General features: G+C 48.0%; 1 protein-coding gene and 1 long non-coding RNA gene across 2 annotated transcripts; both read right to left on the minus strand.

The window, feature by feature from the left end:
* Positions 1-16,323: 16,323 nt before the first annotated feature.
* Positions 16,324-17,356, minus strand: LOC120703660. Its single transcript, XR_005687108.1, has 2 exons — positions 17,173-17,356; positions 16,324-17,083 (listed from the first exon to the last, which is right to left on the minus strand). It is a non-coding gene; the product is annotated as an uncharacterized LOC120703660 (long non-coding RNA).
* A 2,180-nt stretch (positions 17,357-19,536) lies between these two features.
* Positions 19,537-21,325, minus strand: LOC120703659 (peroxidase P7-like). The gene is made up of 3 exons (XM_039987807.1): positions 20,866-21,325; positions 20,585-20,776; positions 19,537-20,465 (listed from the first exon to the last, which is right to left on the minus strand). The coding sequence occupies exons 1-3, from the start codon at positions 21,094-21,096 to the stop codon at positions 19,914-19,916; spliced, it is 975 nt and encodes a 324-aa protein (XP_039843741.1). The 5' UTR covers positions 21,097-21,325; the 3' UTR covers positions 19,537-19,913.
* Between the last annotated feature and the right edge of the window lie 397 nt (positions 21,326-21,722).

The raw sequence follows: 21,722 nt of genomic DNA on the forward strand, positions 1-21,722 counted from the left end.
ACACATTGTGCATATCGGACAATCGGCCCGGTAGCTCTAGCTCATAAGCTACTTCACCCTTCCGGGCCAAGATCTTGAATGGTCCGATGTAGCGAGGTGACAATTTCCCTTTAACCTTGAATCTGCGCAAACCTCTGATAGGTGACACTTTGAGATACACATAATCTCCTTTTTCAAAGATCAACTCCCTACGTCGAGTATCTGCATAACTCTTCTGTCTAGATTGTGCCACTTTCAGATTCTCTCTGACAACTTGCACCTATCGCTCGGCCTCTTTAATGATCTCAGGGCCGAACAACTGGCTTTCTCCTGTCTCACTCCAGTATAATGGAGTCCTGCACTTTCTACCATACAATGCCTAAAACGGTGCCATCTTCAAACTGGCTTGATAACTGTTGTTGTACGAAAACTCCGCATATGGCAAGCTCTTATCCCAACTGCCTTCGTGCTTCAGAGCACAAGCTCAAAGCATATCCTCTAACACATGTTTGGTCCTTTCTGTCTGTCCATCCATCTGCAGGTGATAAGCTGAACTGAAATTCAACTTCGTATCCATTGACTCATGCAACTTCTGCCAAAACCGAGACATGAACTGAGTACCTCTGTCAGACACAATCTTCTTTGGTACCCCATGCAAACAGACAATCCGGGATATATACAACTCTGTCAACTTGGCTCTTGTATAAGTAGTCTTCACTGGAATGAAGTGAGCTACCTTTGTCAACCGATCCACGATGACCCATACAGAATCATAGCCATCCTTTGTACGTGGTAACCCACAATGAAATCCATACTGATTTCTTCCCATATCCATTCTGGTATTTTCAATGGTTGCAACAAACTGGCTGGCCTCTGGTGTTCTGCCTTGACTCTCTGACACACATCACATATGGCCATGTGAGCTGCAACATCACGCTTCATGCCATACCACCAGTATCTTTATTTCAAATCTTGGTACATCTTAGTACTACCTGGGTGAATCGAATAGGCTGAATCATGGGCTTTCTTTAGAATCATCTCTCGCAGATGATCCACCTCTGGTATACATATCCTCTTTCTGAACCACACAGTTCCCTGTTCATCCTCGGTGAAATTAGTTGTCTTGCCTTTCTCTATCAACTCCTTGTTCTCCTTGATCTTATCATCCTCAAGCTGACCCTTCCGTATCTCTTGCTCAAGAGTCAGCTCAACTTTTATAGTGATCCCTTCAGTGTGACCAATGAAACCAAGGTTGAGTTTCTCAAACTCCCAACACAATTCTTGAGACATCTAGCTGACCATTGTGGCATTCGCATAACTCTTGCGACTCAATGCATCAGCATCCACATTAGCTTTTCTGGGGTGATAGTGTATCTCCAGATCATAATACTTTATGAGCTCTAACCATCTTCGCTGTCTCAGGTTGAGGTCATTTTGAGTGAAGATGTATTTCAGACTCTTATGATCGGTATATATCTGACATCTATGTCCCAACAAGTAATGTCTCCATATCTTCAAGGCATGTACCACAGCTGCCAATTCCAGGTCGTGAGTGGGGTAATTCTGCTCATGCTTCCTTAACTGATGAGACGCATAAGCAATCACATGTCCCTCTTGCATCAACACACAACCTAATTCTTGCCGGGATGCATCACAGTATATATCAAAGCTCTTGTGTATGTCCGGCATGGCCAACACTGGTGCTATAGTCAACCGTCTCCTTAACTCCTCAAAACTGGCTTGGCACTCATCTGACCATACAAACTCTTTTCCTTTCTTCAGTAGTGAAGTGAGGGGTTTCACTATCTTGGAGAACCCTTCTATAAACCTTCTGTAGTAGCCTGCGAGTCCCAAGAAACTCGTGATTTCTGACACGGTCTGAGGTGGTTCCCACTTCAACACATCTCTGACCTTCCCTGGAACAATAGCAATTCCTCCATTGGTGATGATGTGCCCAAGAAACGACACCTCATCTAACCAGAACTCACACTTGCTGAACTTGGCATACAACTGATTTTCCCTGAGCTTCTACAGAACAAGCCTCAAATGTTCCTCATGTTCCTCCTCATTCTTGGAGTATACTAATATATCATCAATGAATACCACTACGAACTTGTCAAGGTACTCCATAAACACCTTGTTCATCAAGTACATGAAGTAAGCTGGAGTGTTGGTCAACCCAAATGACATCACCGTATACTCATAGAGTCCATATCTTGTAGTGAAGGCAGTCTTGGGAATATCTGATGGTCGTATCCTCAACTGATGATAGTCTGACCTCAAGTCAATCTTGGAGAATACCTTGGCTCCTCTCAACTGATCAAACAAATCTTCTATATGAGGCAAATGATACTTGTTCTTTACAGTGACTTCATTCAGTGACCTGTAGTCTACACACATCCTTTGCATACCATCCTTCTTCTCAGCAAAGATCACTAGAGCTCCCCAAGGTGAAGAGCTAGGACGAATGAACTTCTTTTCTAGTAGCTCTTTTAACTGTGCCTTAAGTTCTTCTAACTCACCAATAGACAATCTATATGGCCTCTTAGCAATTGGTGCAGTACCAGGTAAAAGATCTATGATGAATTCAATGTCGCGTTCAGGTGGCATACCTGGCAAGTTGTTGGTGCTCCTTAAGTACCCCTTTTATCCCCTGTTTATCCTTGATAATGGCATGAATTTAATATCAAAATCACTAACCGTCCTAACCCTGGCTTAATTATTGGTCATTTTCACACTTGCACATATATTTTGGAGGATCTTCGTTTTTGCAGGTTTTTGGCCTATTTTGGAGCATGAAATGACGAGGCCCGTGATCGAGCGCTGACACGGAGAAAGACGAAGGCCAAAGCCCAAAAGGAGGACCAAAGCCCATGTTGATTCGAAGCCCATTCACGCACATCCATCCTCAAAGAGAGCCCAAAGGACCGAGCCCACGAAGATGAGATCAAGATACTTCGGGATTAAGCAAAGCAAATGAAGATTTAAGGAAGGATTCCCTATCCTATCCTTCCCTCGAAGATATCTCCAAGATAACAACGTCCAAAGGGGTGCAATCGTGAAGGACAGAAACTCTAGAAGATGAGAGGAGTCTACACGTGAAAGATGAGACCGAGGCGAGCCCGAAAAGGGGTAGGCCGGCCGGCCTAGGCCTATGGGGCCGGCCGGCCCAGCCCGTTTTCGAGTTGGTTTGGCCTCCCCTTCGACCGGTGGCTTCCTAGGCTTATAAATAGCTCGCACCTTATTCAACTCGGAGAAAGAATCCACCCAGAACTCGACGAAAACCTAGGGCCAAGACCGGAGGAGGCTGACGGCCGCCGCGAGTCTTCGAGGGTACCTAGGAGATGGCTTAGGCCACCCCTAGCCGCCATGGCCTCCCTGCGAGGTTATGCCATGGTGGAGTTCGGGAGTCACCCCCAACATTCGTCGGGGTATGTACACACACGATGGTGATATCAATCTACTATTTATTCTAATGTCTCGACTTTGGTCTACTTCAATGCATGCTTTCTTTCTCATATGTGATGCATCCATATGTTCACAGTAAGATTAGATCTATTCGTGGTGATTAGTCTATATCTTGCGGATACGTTGAGGTAGCGTGTTTTAGCTAGTTGGTTGATTACCCCGGTGTGGTGACAGCATGGCGGAGGGAAAAGCCCTAGCGACGACATGATGTGGAATAGGATCGATGGCGAGTATCATGGGAGTCGTGGCGCGGCCACCAAGAGGATGAGCACTTGGTGGGCGTTTGGGGTAAAGCTTTGGGAAACCTTAGGCGTTAACACGCACCTCGCACCGGCGACCATGGGAAAGTAGGCCGCTTGCGAGCCGTCTTTCTGAGAGATGATTTCGTGTACCTTTAGTTGAGATGCAATCTATGTTTTGATCACCTTTTTGACTAGAACTGCACCTAGAGACGATAGGCCCTAGCTCCTTGGTTGTGTTATCTCATCTACGGTTGTGGGTGTGATGAACACTTATGCTTCATTCATATCTATCAAGTGTTCAGTTTATATGCAATCTTCGCTTCATGTTTAGGTTAGGTTCGATAGATTAGATGGTAAACTCTAGTCGGTTCGCTTCCGATCCACGGATTGATAAACCTTGGGGGAGTACTCTAAGGGAAAAGCTACCACGATCCGTGCGCTTGCGGTACGTAAATTGGCGCTCTAAGGAGCGTCAACACAAGTCATTAGGGAAGACATCTGGATACTCACATACAACTCTGATATCTTGAATAGAATTCCCTTATAACTGATTCACTGTACAATCTGCTGCGGCTGGAAGTGTTGCCATGAACTCAAACCATTCTCCGGATGAACTGGTAAGAATCACTGACCTCTTGGCACATTGAATTACAGCATCATACTTGGCTAACCAATCCATCCCAAGAATGACATCAATACCCTCAGAATCCAGAGCTATATGTCTTGCATCAAACTCTCTAACCATAATCTATATTTTAATACCCAGACACTGATATGCAGCCCTCATGGTTCCCCTAGGTGAGTTTACTATCATAGCTCTAGGCATGGTGCAAAGGGGTATAGAATGCTTGGCTATGTATTGAGTAGATATGAAAGAATGTGTTGCTCCAGAATCGAATAAAACTAATGCAGGGGTAGAGTTGACTAGGAACATACCGAACACGACGTCCTGTGCCTCCTGTGCAGTCTCTGCAGCTACATGATTCACTCTCCCGTGGATGAAGTTCTGTTGCCCTCTGTTGCTCTGCGGGGTCTGATTGTTGTTCCTGGGTTGCTGCTACGGAGTCTACCTCTGTCCACTAGCATTGGTCTGAGTAGGTGTGTTCTGAGGATTATTGGTGCAATGGTTCGCATAGTGACCATGTCCACCACACTTGAAACACACGATGACCCCAGTAGGGGCTGTGTTGCTGTTCCTCACGGGAGTACCGGCGGGAGTGTTTTGGCGATTCTACTAGGGGTTGGAGCATTGTGCTGACTGCTGATTTTGTTGGTTCTGCTGAGTTGAGCACTGGTATTGATACTGATTATGCCCAAAGCTGACATTCTGTCCTCCTGGGTGGAACTAGTTTCGTTGCGGGGGTCCAAAGCGCGGGCGTGAGCTGCTGGACTGGCTTTGTGACTCGAATTTCTGCTTCTGCTTGCCCATCTCCTTGCGAGCATTCTCCACTGAGATGGCATTCTCCACCAGCTTTTGGAAGGTGTCAAAGGTATGCACCAGCAACTGATACTTGATAGGTGCATTCAACCCTAACCTGAAGTGGTCTTGCTTCTGCCTATCCTCGGCCACGTCCGCGGGGGCATAGCGGGACAGCTGGATGAACTTGTCCCGATACTCGCTCACGGACATTCCTCCTTGCTTCAGGGCTAGGAACTCCTGCCTTTTGAGCTTCATTACACCCTCGGGTATGTGGTGCTCCCTGAATTGAGTCCTGAACTCTTGCCAGGTGATGGTGTTTGGATCAGCATGGGCGGCGATGTAAGCATCCCACCAGTCTGCGGCAGTCCCTTCCAATCTACCTGAGGCATACAGTACTTTCTCTCTATCTGTGCACTGAACTATGTTCAGCATCTTCTCAATGGTCTTGAGCCAGTCATCAGTGTGAAGAGAATCTGGTGAATGGGAGAAAGTAGGAGGCTTGTGACTCATGAAGTCACTGTGGCGATCCCTCTGTGGCGGCTGTGGTACTGGAGCTTGGTTCACTTGAGCATGTAGATTGGCCATGGCATTGGCCATTTGAGTCAATAGCTGAGTCTGCGTAGCAAAGAATTGATCCATCCCTGCTGGTGGTCCATTGTTCTGGTTGTTGCCTCCCCCACTCATATTGTTGGGTTGGTGGTTGTTGCCGCTTCTCTGGCGCTGCACTGGTGGCTGATCAACTCCTGATCCAGACCTGGTGTTCACCATCTGACCGGTTACACTAGTGAGTCTCATGAACAAATCATGGTAAAATATAGGTGCAAGGATGAGATAGAGATAGATAAAATAAAATAGATAACCCCAAGCTTTACTAACTAGCTAACTTTATTAAAACTAGATGCAATTATGGTCATCACTCTATAATTCCATCGCAATCATTACAAAGAGGCAACTCACAAATATTTCACAAAACCAAAGATAGAAGCACACTGATAATCTAACACACTTAAACAAATGTTTTACGAACTAACGATTACAAACAACTATTACAAGACTCATCCTAAACTCTTAAGCCTAACTCCTAGTAGAAACGGTTCTGGTAGCCACGGTCTCCGAAACGGAGCCTCTTGTGCGGGGGTGACAAGACGGGGACTGGAGGCTCGTCCTCTGGAACAGGCGGGGGCGCCTCTCCTGCAAGCTGGGCCTCAAGCTGGCGGATCCTATGATGAGCTTCTCTCAGCCAATCCTGAGTGTCGTCCAGCTGGTTGGTCATGTTCTCCAGATCTGTGTTGACTCCGGCGAGAGCCCTCACAGTGACATTGATGCGGCTCTCCTCGTCTCCTCCAAGCATCAACTTTGTGTCCTCCATTCCACGAGCACGGCGAGGAAGATGCTGATAGTCTGTGTTCTCCAAGTCTCGGCGGTTGGTGTGGCAGAGGGACCAGAGAGCCCTCCTGGCGGCACAGCTGACTGCGGCACGGTAGGTCGCCATGGGTGTGGATGAGTCGTGCATAGAAACAGTCCTCTTGCCTTGGCACCTATTATCCACCCTGATGTGGACACGAGTGACGTAGTAGTCACCGAGCGCGGGGTCTTTGTAGTGCCATGTCTGGTACATGGGAGCCACAGTGTTGTTGAGCTCGTCAAGCACGTCCCGGAGCAGCAAGGGGAAGTGACCCTCCTCGTTAAACGAGGTGTAGACGAAGTACGGTGCCCTCTGTGCTGGCGGGCCGTCATCCTGGTCATCTTCCTCATCATCCTCGCCTTCTGGGTCCTCTAGGTCTCCTCCAGCTAGTGCTGGTGCTGGAGCTACTGGAGCAGGTGCAGGTGGTGGTGCTGGGTCTTCATCGTCGGATATCTCCAGAGGGTCCTCTTCTACATCGGATTCTTCCCACATGCCTCCACCGTAGTAGCCATCGTACTGGATGTCATCGCTGTCATCATCTCCTCCTTCTCCAGCGATGGCAGGCGCTGGAACCTGAGCTGCGAAATAGGCCAGTGGCGGGGCTAGATCTTCGTGCGCTGTGTTGGCGACGGTAGTGATGTCTGCATATTCCCATCCGCATCGACTTCCCTGATGTGGCCTTCTTGGTCCTCTGCGAAGAAGTAATCCCTCCCGGGTACTTCCTCGACTTCCTCCTCCGGCTGAGCTGGAACAGGTGCAGGCACTGGGGCAGGTACTGGCTCAACAGGTGCAGGAACTGTACGGTGGGCAAAGACACGACCTCCGGTGCTCTTGCGGGCAGTCTGCTTGGTTCTGGCCACCTGAAGAACAGGACAGAAAGGTTTCGTTTAGAACATACATATTGAAAGAAAAATAAGTATGTGATCAAGGATGAGATAAAAGCTATCAATAAGGATTAAGTAAATAAGCATGAAATAGCATGGTTACTAAGCAAGATAGATCTTAATTTTCGACCATTTCTATCTAGGCTAATGTCCTACAGTCAACACTGCTCTGATACCACTTCTGTCACACCCGGTTTATAAAAGCAAACCGAATGCATCTCATATGTGCGCCAGGATCAGTTTACACACATATGATTAGCTATAAAGCGAAAATCACAACGAGTGTAAGCATAAAGAGAATATTAAATAATGTTATTACAAAATCAAATGTCTTAAGTGAATAAATAAACGTCTATAGAGTAGCAGCGGAATCTTCTTCAACACAGGCAGATGACTGGGAGACATACGCCTTGAAATCCTCGAAGTCTTCTGGATACTCCGGACAATTGTTATTGTGGTCTGAGCGGCAATTATGCAAGGGTGAGTACACTTATGGTTGGTACTCAATAAGTGGGAGAGAAACAACCATAATACATGCAAGGCTAACACAAGGAATAGCTGACGGGGTTTAACTGCACTCAACACTTTTAATTGATGATGTTTTATTAGCAAGCTTTAACTAAATATAAGTATATACCATTAAACCCACAATATAAGCATATATGAAGATAAACAACATAACCATAAGTAAGACCATCGATTTAGATCAACTTCAAGTTCACTTATCATGTGAGGGTCCAAGCTGCTCGTGACCGTGAGCACGGCTGATATATCAGTTTTACACTCTGCAGAGGTTGTACACTTTACCCACAACTCGTGTTTCCCATGTTACCCGGGTTTGCAAGGCCCTTAAACACTTTCTTTGGTGAGTGGCTAGGGATTCACTATGAGGCTTTTCCAGAGAATCACCATATGTACGCACTGGTCCCTTGCTTTCTGCAGTACCTCAGAAGACAAAGCTTCCTTCACCCACTCCTCAAAGCTCGACAACCCAAAAATCCACCAATCAAACGCCCCAGGCACGACATATAGATCATCTAGTTACTTAGCCAAGACCAGAGTCATATGGTATTGTGGTTGCACTATTTTCTTGGGTGGTTCTCCATGTTCCAATTAAATCATATACTCTTGATTAAAAACATTAAGCCATCATGAACATGATGTAAAACAAGTATAGCCGTTTGTAACACCATTAACCCACTATAACCAAAGTATAGCAACTAGCATAGCAACCCAACATTAAAATAAACCCAAGTTGATCAAGGATAAAGGTAAACAACACTAGGCATATCCTTAATTTGGGTCCCATCATATTATAGACACATGCATGTACATAAAAATGAATGTGATTTATTTGGTGTTTCATGGGTCAAAAGCATGATCAAGGGTCCACTTGCCTTCCTCAAACTGCTGCTGGTCCGGTCCTCCGAAGTCTTGGTCTTGCTGCTCCTCGAGCTACGGATCGTCTATCGCACCAAACACGCACATGCAAGCAAACAATTGTAAAAGATAAGAAACAGTACACCAAACAACATAAACAAAACAAAACAAGGTTACTAAACTATTGTACACATTGCAATGATCGCGTGAGCGCAAAGATCATCGAAAAAGGACTTAAAACGAGAAAGTTATAGCTAAAACATGGTTTAAGAGCTAAAACGTAATTAAACCTTATACTCAGGTGTCAAAACATAAAAGAAATGACTATTTTGTAAATTCTTTTCAACAGAAGAGGACGATAGGTTAATTTCGATAAAACAGAGGGGTTTATTTGCAAAACGGGCTTGGTTGACCGGTATTTGACTTGGTTGACTTAGATGGGATCTAATCTGGGCCGTTGATTCGAGATCTAACGGCCAGGAGAGGTTGGGGCGAGCGGCGACGGCACTGAGCAGCCGATGCACGGCGTCGCTTGGCCGGGGGCTCGCCGGAGTGGCCAGATTGGCCATCCGAGCTGGGTTTCGGCTCGGGTTTAGGTCGGGGAGCACGCGCGCGGCACGGCAAACTCATATAGGGCAGCGGCGCAGGCTAGAACGAGCGGAGCAAGGCGCACGGCGGTGCATGGCGGAGTGGCGGCAACGGCGAGCACTCCCGGGTGAAGCAGAGCGAGAAGGAGGTGGAAAACGAGTTGTTGTGCATCCCTACCTCGACGCGAAGCTCCTGGAAGACTCGAGATCGACTGGAAGCGGCGGAAACGGCGGCGCGGCGGCGACTCCGAGCTCGAGCTCGTCAATGGCGGCGGTGCTAGGGTTTCGCGAGGCGAAGCGGCTGCGGCTTGATTCGATAGGGTTCAGGGGGCGCGGGGCGGCATTTATATAGGGGCGGTCGGCCTCCTTGGCGTGCGGGCCACGCCGAAGCGGCGGCACGGGGTGCCGCCGGACTCTGCAGAGTCCGTGCCCGACTCGGTAGGGGAAAGCCCTGACGGGCGGGCCCCGCGTAGCAGAGAGAGAAAGAGAGGGAGACCGGAGCGGGCTGGGCCGGAAAGAAGAAAACAAACGGGCCGGCGGAGGGAGGTTTTGGGCCCGCGGGAAGAGAAAGAGAAAGGGAGAGGGAGAAGGGGAGTTGGGCCATTTGCGCTGAAAAGGAGATAGGGAAAAAGAAAGGTTATTCATTTTCTAAAACGATTCAAACACATTCAATTGAAATTCAAACTCAAAAAATTTGAATTCAAACCGAACCACAAACAAAATATGTTGCAAAGGCAGCATGAAATGCAACAAAACCTATTTTTCTTACATTTATTTTATGGCTAAATAATTTATTTAACTCCCGACAAATGCTCTAAAATCAAGAGAAATCAATTAAAACCTTATCAAACCTACAACAAATTTAATTAAATTTATTTAGGCTCCTAATTTGAAATTACAGGTGTTACATATATGGGAACATATCAGGTGCAAACCAACCTCTCCGTAAAAATTCTGTAAGAATTCTAGTTTATTTGGTAGGGACTATATTGAGGATCTGATTTTCAGAATTCTGTAAGAATTCTAGTTTATTTGGTAGTGACTATATTGAGGATTTGATTTTCAGAATTCTAGTTTATTTGGCAAAAGAAGAAGCTATAAAACTAGACATCGACGATATGTTTTGGTAATATGGCGCACTAATTACCATGAACACTGAAATGACAACACTAAAATTTTCCTATTATTTTATTACTTGTCAGATGTTGTTTGTCGCAATGGTACTCCATTTTCCTTCTCCTCTATTCTATCACTTATAAAGGTCCCACCTAAATAAATGCTAGATCTCGTTTTGATGATGATCTAAGGACAATGCACATGGATTTAAGGGATCTGAAGTGCTAATCTGATTACCCTTTGCAGGGAGTCTGATTACCCTTTGCAGGGAGTCTGAATCAGTACCTTTGTGAGCATCTCCTTTAGTGCCTAAGAAATATAGCAAAACAACTTGCCTTTGGGACCTTACCAAAAACTATTTGGAAGAAATAAAATACCCAACAGTTCCTACAAAAAAAAATTCCCTAAAAGTAAGAGCTACCACATTGTCAATCTATAGCCAACACTTGGTGTTGTACAAAATTGATCGCATTTGAATACCACAATGCGAGTTCTTGTTACAATGTGAAGGCTTGGATAGTGGAACAAAAGTAATTGAATGGTTTAGGATTAAAAGATGGTCACATGCCATTTTTACTCATTACAGTGGGTTAAAAGTATGGGGCTGTTCGGCTGATCTGTCTGGGCTGAAGTCGGTTGATTGCTGATGGGCTTATCAGCCCAGCCGTTCAGCTGGTCCAGGCTCAGCCGTTCGGCTGGCTGACCTAAATCGGCAGCCGCCCCTCCTCCTTACAGCCCCCCCCCCCCCCCCCCCCCCGCATCTCCCCAACATCAGAAAAAAATTGCCTCTCTCCCATCATCGCCGCCGTTCCCTCCACCTCCTTGCCCGGCGTCGCCCTCCTTCCGTCGTCGATGTTGGCCCCCTATTGCGGATCCATGTAGGGATGCCCCTGGACTGACGGCCCGGCGGCCACCTCAGAGGATCCCGCAAGGAGCACCCGACTGCTGCTGCGCCGCATCAGTCGTGAGTCGTGACCCGCCGGCGCTTTCGGCCTCTGAGCGCCGCCTTGAATCACGCGAGGAGCGACCGGCGCAGGGCTAAGGCCGCCGCCGCCATCCGCACCTCGCCAAGGGGCGCCCCCGGGCCCGCAACCGGCATCCGCGCGTGGCATCCCCATACGGCGCTGGGAGCGGATTCCTGCTTCCGCCGCTGTCATCCACGCCGGGCGCGGACGGCTGCTGCCGGCATCCGTGCAAGCCGCGGACTCCTGCCTCCGGCATCCCCATCAGTGCAGGGAGTGGCCTCCTGCTTCCGCCGCCGTCATCCGCGATGGGCGTGGACGGCTGCTGCCAGCATCCGCATAGGCCGCGGCCTCCTGCAAGACCTAGTCCCTCGTGTACGCCTCGCAGATCCAACACAAGCACCTCAGGTCTGTGACTTGCTTTGTTCGAAACCTTTCGTGATTGTGTTACTTTACTATTGTTGACTATTGTTGATTGGTGGTTGTATAGCCATAGCATTTGATTGTTCGATATGCAATATACGATGCTGAATCGATTAGTTGCTAATATCCATAGGTTCTTGCAATTGTTCAATTCAATTCAATTCTACTCTCCTTAAATGTTTGTAGATTGTTTCCATATGCAGAGGCCTCTAAAGGATTTCTAGCATCATTGGGTCCAAAGTGGCTTTGTCTTGCTGTTTGTGAGTAGCTAGATCAATGCTGAACAAATCGCCATTATGCCCAATGAAGCGACCTTTTTTTATGTGGCACTTTTCTGTATGTCATCAGTGTAGTTTTGTTTATGTGTCAATGTAGCTAGGACTGCACATTGGGGATTTCTTTGATACATTGGGCACGTAGAAGAACAAAATCTGCAAAAATTCGGTGGGAACATGGGTAAGCTCAATGCAGTACCTCTACAGCATCTTCTATAACAAACATTTGTCCTGAAATGATTCAGTGAACAGGTTACTTCATTTTGCCCTCTAGTTACTGTCATTGTTTCAATGATTCAGTGATGCACAACAATACAATTGTTAAAGCACAACATACCACTTTGTTTTTTTTTTTGCATCATAAGCTGCTATAACTTGTGCATGCAGGCGGCCTACAATTCATGAACTCAGGCTGGGTACCATCGGGTGGTTTCTCAACAGTCCTCTAAACTGGCACCTTCGTCATCAGCTTCGTGGTCACCGCCGGAAGCTATTCTGTACAACTCGTGTGCCAAACGAGCGAAGCGAGAAACCAAGGCAAGTATTTGTTTCTCAACTCGTCTTCTCCACGCACTTGTAGTTACGGCGTTGTACCATTTCCTATTGTACCTCTGTACTGTATCGGAACAACAGAATCCACGGTAGCTATTACACGTTCCCATAGATGCCAAGAGATCATGCACATTGGGAGTCCTCAGAGACAGCTCTTCTGCTGAAACTTGCCATTGAGGAGAAGCAGAAGTCCAATTGGAACTAGTTCGGTGTAACTAAGGAGGGCTGGCGCAACATTTATCCACACTTCCCCCAATACACACACAAGCAAGTGACCAACAAATTCGACGCTCTAAAATGGAAGTACAAAGAATGGCATGATGCGCAATCAGCCTCCGGTCTCGGACGGGACACGACCACAGGGGGCATAGCCGCTGAACCAGAGTACTGGCAGACCTAGTACGGCTTGTCTAATGATCCCTACGACTGTACGGAGCCCGTGGTAAGTTTACTACTATTGATACTGCTACCACTCAGTTCTATGTTGTTATGTTAAGATTCATAATTTCACGCACAGACTAACACCTATGTTAACTGCAGGAAACAAGTAACGCTGCTGCAGATCGTGCCCACCCACCGGCTTTCCTGAATGAACTACATGCCCTCTTTGGCGACTGGGTCACCAACTCTGGCACGTACATATCAGGAGGTGGCATTGGTTCATCAACACCTCCTCATGTTATGAGGCAGCACGATCATAGTGGCCCTGTCAGTTATCACTCTGGATCCAAAAGGGGCCGTGGCGACCAAGAGGTTCATAGCCCACATAAGAAGTGCTGCGAAGTTGGAGAAATGTTGGGGAAGATATCGGACAGCTTTGCTGCACGGAGTTCATCTAGGGATCGTGCCCGGAACCGTGAGCAGGAAGAGGTTGATTATGCAATGCAACTCTTAGAAGATGATGGTGTGCCAATCCCTTCGGACCTCTACTTCACAGCTTTGAAGTCGTTCAAAAGCTCTGTGCTCCGAAGAGAGTTCCTCAACATGTCTGGCCCGGAAGTCCATATTCCTTGGCTCACCTGGCTCAAGAACCAGAACCAGAACCAGAAGTAGTCCTTGCGGCTTGTTTCGGCTGTCGTTTAAATGCCTCTGTTATGTACTGTGCAAAACTATGTGTGTAATAATTTTGAATTTGTTAACGGACTTGGACTCCTTGTAATAATCGTGCTGCTATGTTGTCTTACGACATGAGCATGTTTTCATATATGTAACAATGCATATTGGTGGTGCATAGGATTATTGATTCATCCTTACAAAATAGGACCTGATCATAGTTCCATTTGTTTACCTGTAGGTGCTCAGGGAAGCTGTAAGCGGTGGGTACTGCATTTGTTTGCAGGACGCTGCTGCATACCAATTAAATCCATATAATTAAAGGTAATGATGCATTTGATTTGAATTTCCTGCTTAATTTGTCATGTACTTCCTTCCTAACTTGTTTTGATTACAATTTGTCATGTGTTACACAGAGCTTTCCATTGCAACTCCAAATCTGAATTGCTACTTCAGGTATTGACACAACAGTACATTTTCTGTTATTTCGGAAGTACATTTTCTGATGTTCCTGTTTAGTACAATAAAAATCATAAGTACATTTTGTGAAGGCAGAACAATCATGGAGCCCATAGTGACAATTCTAGTGAGAATAGTTTCAATGAATTGACAAATGTTGCTCTGGTGGTAGGTTATGCAATGTCTGCGATGATGGTCCCGGCACCGCCAACATTCAAACATGTGCTTGTGCCGGACCTCACCGGCCGACAGTGGGTAAACAATGTGCTGAGTAATCGAAACATATGTTTTCTCAACTTTCGTATGCCGCCCGAGAACTTCTACAAGTTGCATCACATCTTAACCAACTACTATGGGCTACAACGAACTAGGGACATCTCAACAGAAGAATATTTAGGCTTGTTCCTGTGGGTTGTGGGGACTAAGCAGTCAATGAGGCAAATGCATGAGAGAATGCGGAGGGGACTGGGAACTTGTAGCATGATGATGCAACATGTGCTCAAGGCAATGATGCCTTTTGCAGATGCGGTGCTTAGGCCGATGGACAGCAGTTATGCAGAAGTGCCTGAGGAGTTGGCAGAGTACTCACCTCTGTTCAATGGCTGCATAGGAGCCCTTGATGGGACGCTAATTGAGGTGAGTGTTCCTGAAAGAGTTCAAGCTGACTTCACTAATAGGCATGGGTGGAGAAGCCAAAATGTCATTTGTGATTGTGACTTCAATATGATGTTCACGTATGTTGGCGTTGGCACGGAGGGTTCAGCGCATGACATGCGGGTGTTGAAGCAAAGGGCTCTCACGGATAGCAAGTTCCCGCACCCACCAAAAGGTTTGTTTGCAAAATTAAACCCTGATGCATGTACAATTTATGGTTTGTAATGAAAATGTGTGTATTTGTGTGCAGGACGCTATTATTTGGTGGACTCCGGGTATACTTGTCAAGAGGGTTACATGCCACCACATCCAGGAAGGAGGTACCATGTGAAGGAGTTCAAGAAAAGGAGCCTCAAAACGCAGAGGAGTTGTTCAACAGGCACCATTCAAGGCTGAGAAATGTTATTGAATGGAGTTTCGGAGCAGCAAAAATGAAGTGGCAAATGTTGGATCGCGTACCTCATTATCCACTACTAAAGCAATCACAGCTTATAATGGTTGGACTGGCACTTCACAACTTTGTGCATCAGCTGGAAGGGCCTACACATCCACCGAGGCATAGGGTAGGTGCTGGACTAGGCCAATTGAGTCAAATTGCCTCAATAGCTTTGAGTCCTGATGCACCTACACAAAAAGTCCGAGAGTGGATTACGCTGGGACTTGGACTCATTGGGAACAAGTATGTGAAACTTGTTTATCAGTTGACATACATGTCTGCAATGATCATTATTTAGTTGACTGCCAAAGTTTGTACTAATGAATCAGTTGTAAACATGCAGTTCCTGGGAGGACATGGAGGATGAGGATTTTGATGAATGAGGTATGGAAGGGGCTGGGAGAATGGGGATGAGGGACTGGCTGGTTGAGGAAGAGGGTTGCAGATGGCTTTTGGAGGTTGATGAATTTGCCTGCGTACAATGGGTACTGCTTGAAATTAGTTTGATTAGGTGAATTTATAAAGTAATGCAGTGGCAATTTGCCTAGGAGATGGATGCAGTTGTGAGACCTGTAGCTATGCCATTAGTGACTCATGACAGCTACAAATTTTGTAAATTGTCTACTTATATGTATGATGTAGCGAACTGTAGAGGCCTTAAGGATGGGGTTATAAGTGGTGATGATTAGTTGGAATTGCTGTGATTAGTGCCTCATTTGATAATTGGTGTGGTAATGAGTACTAGTGTGAATCTGCTGGTGCTGCTGTTCAGTTTGAAATGTATAAACTGCTGTCGTTTTTTGAACGGAATCAACCGCCATCAGCCTGATTTCAAAAGTGTAAGCCCAGCACTGTTGGCAGATGGCGGCTACTGTTCACATTCAGCCAAAATCAGCCCACAAACCGATCAGCCGAACAGCCCCTATGTGCACAAACTTGTGGGTTAGTCGGACAGCGTGCTAAATTTAAAACAACGATATTTTTGGGTGATAAACTAATTCTATCGGAGCTCACCGGTAAAACAGAAATATCGGAATTATCGGAAATCTATCATTGATAAAGTAAACCTCGCAATGCGAGTCCACTAATTACATCCAAGGACCTTCATATATCTAAAATTGATTTCACAATTTAAATCATATTCAAAAAAGATTAGTTGGTATCGTTAGCCCATACGAAGAGGCAGAACCATTAAAAATATACGCATGTGGAACAATTGCATCATGACCCACCCAGGAAAAAAAATTCGATGGACCCTGGGTCTAGGGGCGCCGGCGTGCGCCCCCACGCCCTATGTCCACCATTTGCCATTCGACGCCCGCTGCCATTCCAGCTCCGCTCGGCTCCCGCGTGCATCAATTCGGCTCTTGCGCAGGATCACCAGATTGAGACCATGTTGCAGGATCACCAGATTGAGACATACATAGACTCTCTGGAGCGCCGGCGAAGCAGCTTCCGACGCCGTTGAAGAAGCAACTCCCATCTGTGAACGAGGCTGGCGGAGTACCTCCCCTAACAACCCCAACTCCTCTGCTCTGCTTTGATAAAAAAAAAAAACTCCTCTGCTCTGCTCGCCGAAGTCCTCTGGTCCACCGCTCCGCTCGAAATTCTCTGCTTGGTGACCGCCGCCGAAGCTCCCCCTTGGTCCTTCCTGATCTACGTCGCCGCTCGCCGCGAATCCGCCGAAGAATCTGCCCCCTTGGCCTTCCGGGATTGCACCACTGCAGCCTTGCGCATCCGAGCGGAATCCGCCTTGAGCAAATCTCGGGCCGCCGCTGCCTTCTCTGCCTGCTGCGGCATGGTGGCCGTGAGGATTGATGCCGGATGGGCGCGCAGAGGGAAGGGAGAGGGGATTTATTGGGCAAGATGGCGCGAACCTTTGGCAGCAAACGAAATCCGCGACCGCGCGCAGCGGATCCTCGCCGCCGTCGGCTTGCCGCATCGAGTCGTACGGTCCTCGTACTCGTACCACGCTGGCGCTGGTCGTCGAGTCGCCTGGGAGCCCGCGCTCGACCCGGCGACGAACTGAGACGACGGGGGCCTCTCTCTCCTCACTAATTGCTCGCCGCGGGTTTTTTTTTTTTTTTGCAAAAAAAACGGTGCATGCCGACGGGTCCGGCTGTGCATTGTACGTGCCCTCAGTTCGGCTCGCAAAGCGCCTGCTGGCCTTCCGCCTGCACTCGCGCGCTCGGCTCGCTGACAAGGATCGGTCATCAAACTTATATTTACCTTTATAACAAACCAAGAGAAACATGCAGTGGTTGCTACATAAACCCCCACACACACCATGGATCGGTCATCAAACTTATATTTACCTTTATAGACTCATCACACATGCACCCCCTAGACAATGAACAGCAGATCAAAGAGTACAGCAAAAGAGCACGGTTACATAGATTCATGATTTTGCACTCTATTAAAATGTAGCTTTCTCACAGCAGTTTGCGCTGTAGCATCTTGATCAATTGCCATTAAGAGACTTGTGTATCCTCCTGGTATGTATGGAGCAGCCATTGCAGAAGGATTTGCAAATAAATTGAAATGTGGCATTATGGAATAAGCATATCCACCTTGAATGTGACGAGCGAATCAGCAGCGTTACCTAGGGGTTTCGCGCGCGGCAACATGAACTACCGCTTGATACCCTCCGCCCGTCGTTGTTGTCGGGTAGGGCTTCGTCGGCCATTGCCGCGGCGACGTGAACTGTCGTCGTCGCCATCACCAAGTAGGGCTTCGGGCCTTGATGATACAATAGGAAGAAGACGAGTCGACGCTAGCTAGGAAGCCGAGCGAAGTGTTGTGCAGCTAGAAAAGGAGGTGAGCTGAGCCAGGGGGCGCCTTGCGCAGGAGCCGAATTGATACACGCGGGAGCCGAACGGAGCTGGAATGGCAGCAGGCGTCGGATGGCAGATGGCGGGCATCGAGCGTGGGGGCGCACGCCAGCGACCCTGGACCCGGGGTCCATCGAATTTTTTTCACCCACCCACACACACAATATACATATGCAACAAACAACTATAATATTATTTTCACATTATGGGGAGACTGGCAGTCTATAATTATCATCATTTTATTCCCACATAATTATTGAAGTTCATATTATCTATTATCTTATTATTTGGTCAAGAAAAGGAGACTCCATGTTCGCTCTCAAGGTCTAAAAAATCTCAAGTTAATCGAAAAAAAGAAAAAAGAAAAATTATCCACCACTACATTACGATAAAAACTGAACTAAATATTCCTACGTCTAATTAAAAAATATCCACCATTACCATTATTAAATAATTAAAATCAAAATACCCACCGTAGCTCGGAGATTTTGTATTGATTGCATGAGTCACCTAGCTATGAGACAACATTGTATCATCACGTGTCCATATATATAGGAGATATATTTATTTATTTTAAATATATAGGTGACATCAGCGGCCGCGTGTCATTTTAAATATATAGGTGACATTAGCGGACACGTCACGCCGGCGCAGTTCTGTCCCCAGTCACACGGAACCAAGCAGGGCATCCACTGCCATTCGAACTACCGCTGTTTGATCGGCCGTGATTCCTCGAAGCTGTTTCAACCACGCAGCCTCTCAGGTGCTTGATTCTGGCGTCTTGAAGTCATAGATTGATTTCTTTTCGGCGCCAGCGTCTTGCAATCATTGGTTGATTATTAATCTGCCCAGCCTCTTCCAGTCTTCACAACGATTCATCGGCTTCTTGATATTGCAGATTAATTAATCTAGAGACATGTATCTAGACAAAGAGGTGCTGGTGCAGTCCTTGAACGTGCAGCAAGACACGTACCTCTATGGCACCATCGGCAACGACATCAAGCCCCATGAGGGCAACTCCGTCGGCATCGCCACCATATAAGTAAGCTAGCTTCTCTGATATGACCTTGATTTCTAGGCTTCCAGCCATAGCATGCTACATCTTTGCACGTCGAACTCCCTGCATGGTCGTCTTCTAAAAAACTATACTAGCATGTTAGTTGACAAGCTAAGGGCAGAGTATCAAACTATAAAAAGATATTTAATTATTAAAGTAGAATGTCTTTTTAACTAATACAAGCTAGCAAGGTGGCCCGCGCTAATAGCCGCGCGGGTAGCTAGTTTTTATAATATAGGATCATGACATTCCGGGGCAATGTCTGAACTTTTTCATATATGGTGTTTATAGTGCTATGGAATTATCCCCTTCTTATGGGCTACATAATGTTGGAGCACACAGCATGAACATCATTGCTTAAGGGCACAACGCCCTGACTGCGCATTGAGCTTTCTTTCTCATTCTTCAAGATGTGAGGATCTCCCCCTACTCACACGTAAATGTTTTTTTGTTTATTTTCTTCTTTCCTTTTCTACGACAATGCAACCTGTGTGAATTGCTTCTAAAATACCGTGATAAATTTACTCATACAACTGCAATTATATTCCTTTCAATGTTGTTGCATCCTTATGGCCTGCTCTGTAAGATTGTGGCGAGCAAGCACAGAATTTTAGCAGCCTGCAGCTCTTCGCTTGATCACCCGAGTGGAAGAGTTGCACTCACCATTCCAGGAAAACGACTTTTCTTCTTATAGAAACAAAAGAAACTTGACTAACGCAGCCACTAATTCTCAGTTCACCTTCCGGCAGTTCAATCTGACCTCTGTCGGCGTCCCGGCCGCCGGCATAAGGCCTCCCATCTTCACCATCGCCTTGGCGAAGTCTGTGGCGAACATGCCGGCATTGCCGCTGTACTTCCTCACCTGTGCGTCCGTCGGCCCGCCGTTGAAGAGCTCCTGGTCGGAGTGCAGCAGCCCGCGCTGCGCCATGAGGTTCCTGAAGTAAGAATTGTCGAAGGCGTCCGGCGTCTGGTCGTCGAACGGCGCGAGGTTGCCGTCGCCGCCGGTCTGCGGGCACGCCTGCCGCCGCGCCGCCGCGAAGGTGGCGTTGATGTTGGGCTCCGTGTAGATGCGGCCGCGGAAGAAGAGGCAGCGCGCCCGCCCCACGGTGTGCGCGCCGGAGAGCGCCGTCATGTCGCGCGCCGAGAGGCCCTTGGCCGCGAACGCCGAGACGAGGGACGCCGCGCTGGAGCCCGGGCCCGGGAGGTTGGCGTTGGCGGCGCTCTGGCTCGCCGTGCGCGAGTCCTTCCGGCCGAGCTGCACGTTCCACGTCGGGCCCCCGAGCTGCAGCGCACGCAGAGCAGCGTCAAGAGGAGGGAACGTGTTGTGCTGCGTACAGTGGACACTTGCTAATTGGCAAGCGACGTGCGTGTTCTCTCTTGGCACTGGGCGTACGTACTGACCAAGTTCACGGCGTCGCGAGATGCCAGGGCGACGATGTCGGCGCACGAGACGATGCCCTTGCAGGCGGCTTCGACCTGCGTCTTGGTGGCGTCGATCACCTCGTACCCGCGGACGGAGTTGGCGTTGGCGCCGGCGTTCTTCTCGCCGGTGAACGTCGGCGTGTCGTCCAGAAGGATGGACGCGTCACACCCCTGCGCACATGATGAGCTGATCACCAAGAAGCAGCAGCAAGGCAACCTCACTGACAGTGTATAACAGAAGGATGGTAGATGCGGCCGACATTGACGAAGCAGTCGTGGAAGAAGAGCCGGATGATGGACGCGCCCATCCGGGGCTCCTTGGCGACGGCCTGCGCCATCGCCGACCGCACGATGGTGGCCAGGCCGGGGCACGACTTGGCGTAGAACTTGGTCGAGAGCTTCCCATGGCACGGAAGAAGCAGGCAGAGGAGAGCGAGAAGAGCCAAACTCCTGGCGAGCAAGATACCCATTTCTGGCCGCCGACGAGACATGGCTCGCCGCCGCCGGCGCACCGCAAGCTCGCCCACCTCGATCTAGCACCAAGGAGTGGCCCTGGCCATGTTGGTGTTTATATAGCGCTCGACAGCTCGTGATGGTCACCGTGCCACAGTCCGGTCTGCGCGCCAAAATGTAGGGCGCACTTGGTGCCGGCGATTATTGGTCGTCGACGCGAGTGGTGGCGGCCTCGGCCGCGGTTGTGCGCGGCGCACCAGCGTTGCCTGGCATCCAACACCGGCGATCGAGCAGCGCGTCGGGCTGGGTCGGTCCTGGCTTTTGGGGAACAAAGGGGGAGGGGCGATCGGGGCCACCATGGCTGCTTTTGCTCTTTTTCTCTGGCCGTCTTTGCGTGCTGGGGGAAGGTTCGGAACATGATAGAAAGGTAACCTAAAACCCTGCATTTTAGCCGCTTTTTCGCTTGTAACAGGGCGTGAGTGGCATACTGCGTGCAGTCGGTGCCTCGCTTGTAACTGATGGCACATGCGAGAGAGTCATATATATTAGTCCTGGAGGCCGTTGGTATTGTAAATTGGCTCCGTTTGGCATTTTATTGATATTTCTATAAGTTAATTATTTGTTCCAGGAAATTCTGTAGCTATTTTTTTTACGAACCACCGTA

The sequence above is a fragment of the Panicum virgatum genome, chromosome 4K (assembly GCF_016808335.1).
Source record: "Panicum virgatum strain AP13 chromosome 4K, P.virgatum_v5, whole genome shotgun sequence".
Taxonomy (NCBI): domain Eukaryota; kingdom Viridiplantae; phylum Streptophyta; class Magnoliopsida; order Poales; family Poaceae; genus Panicum; species Panicum virgatum.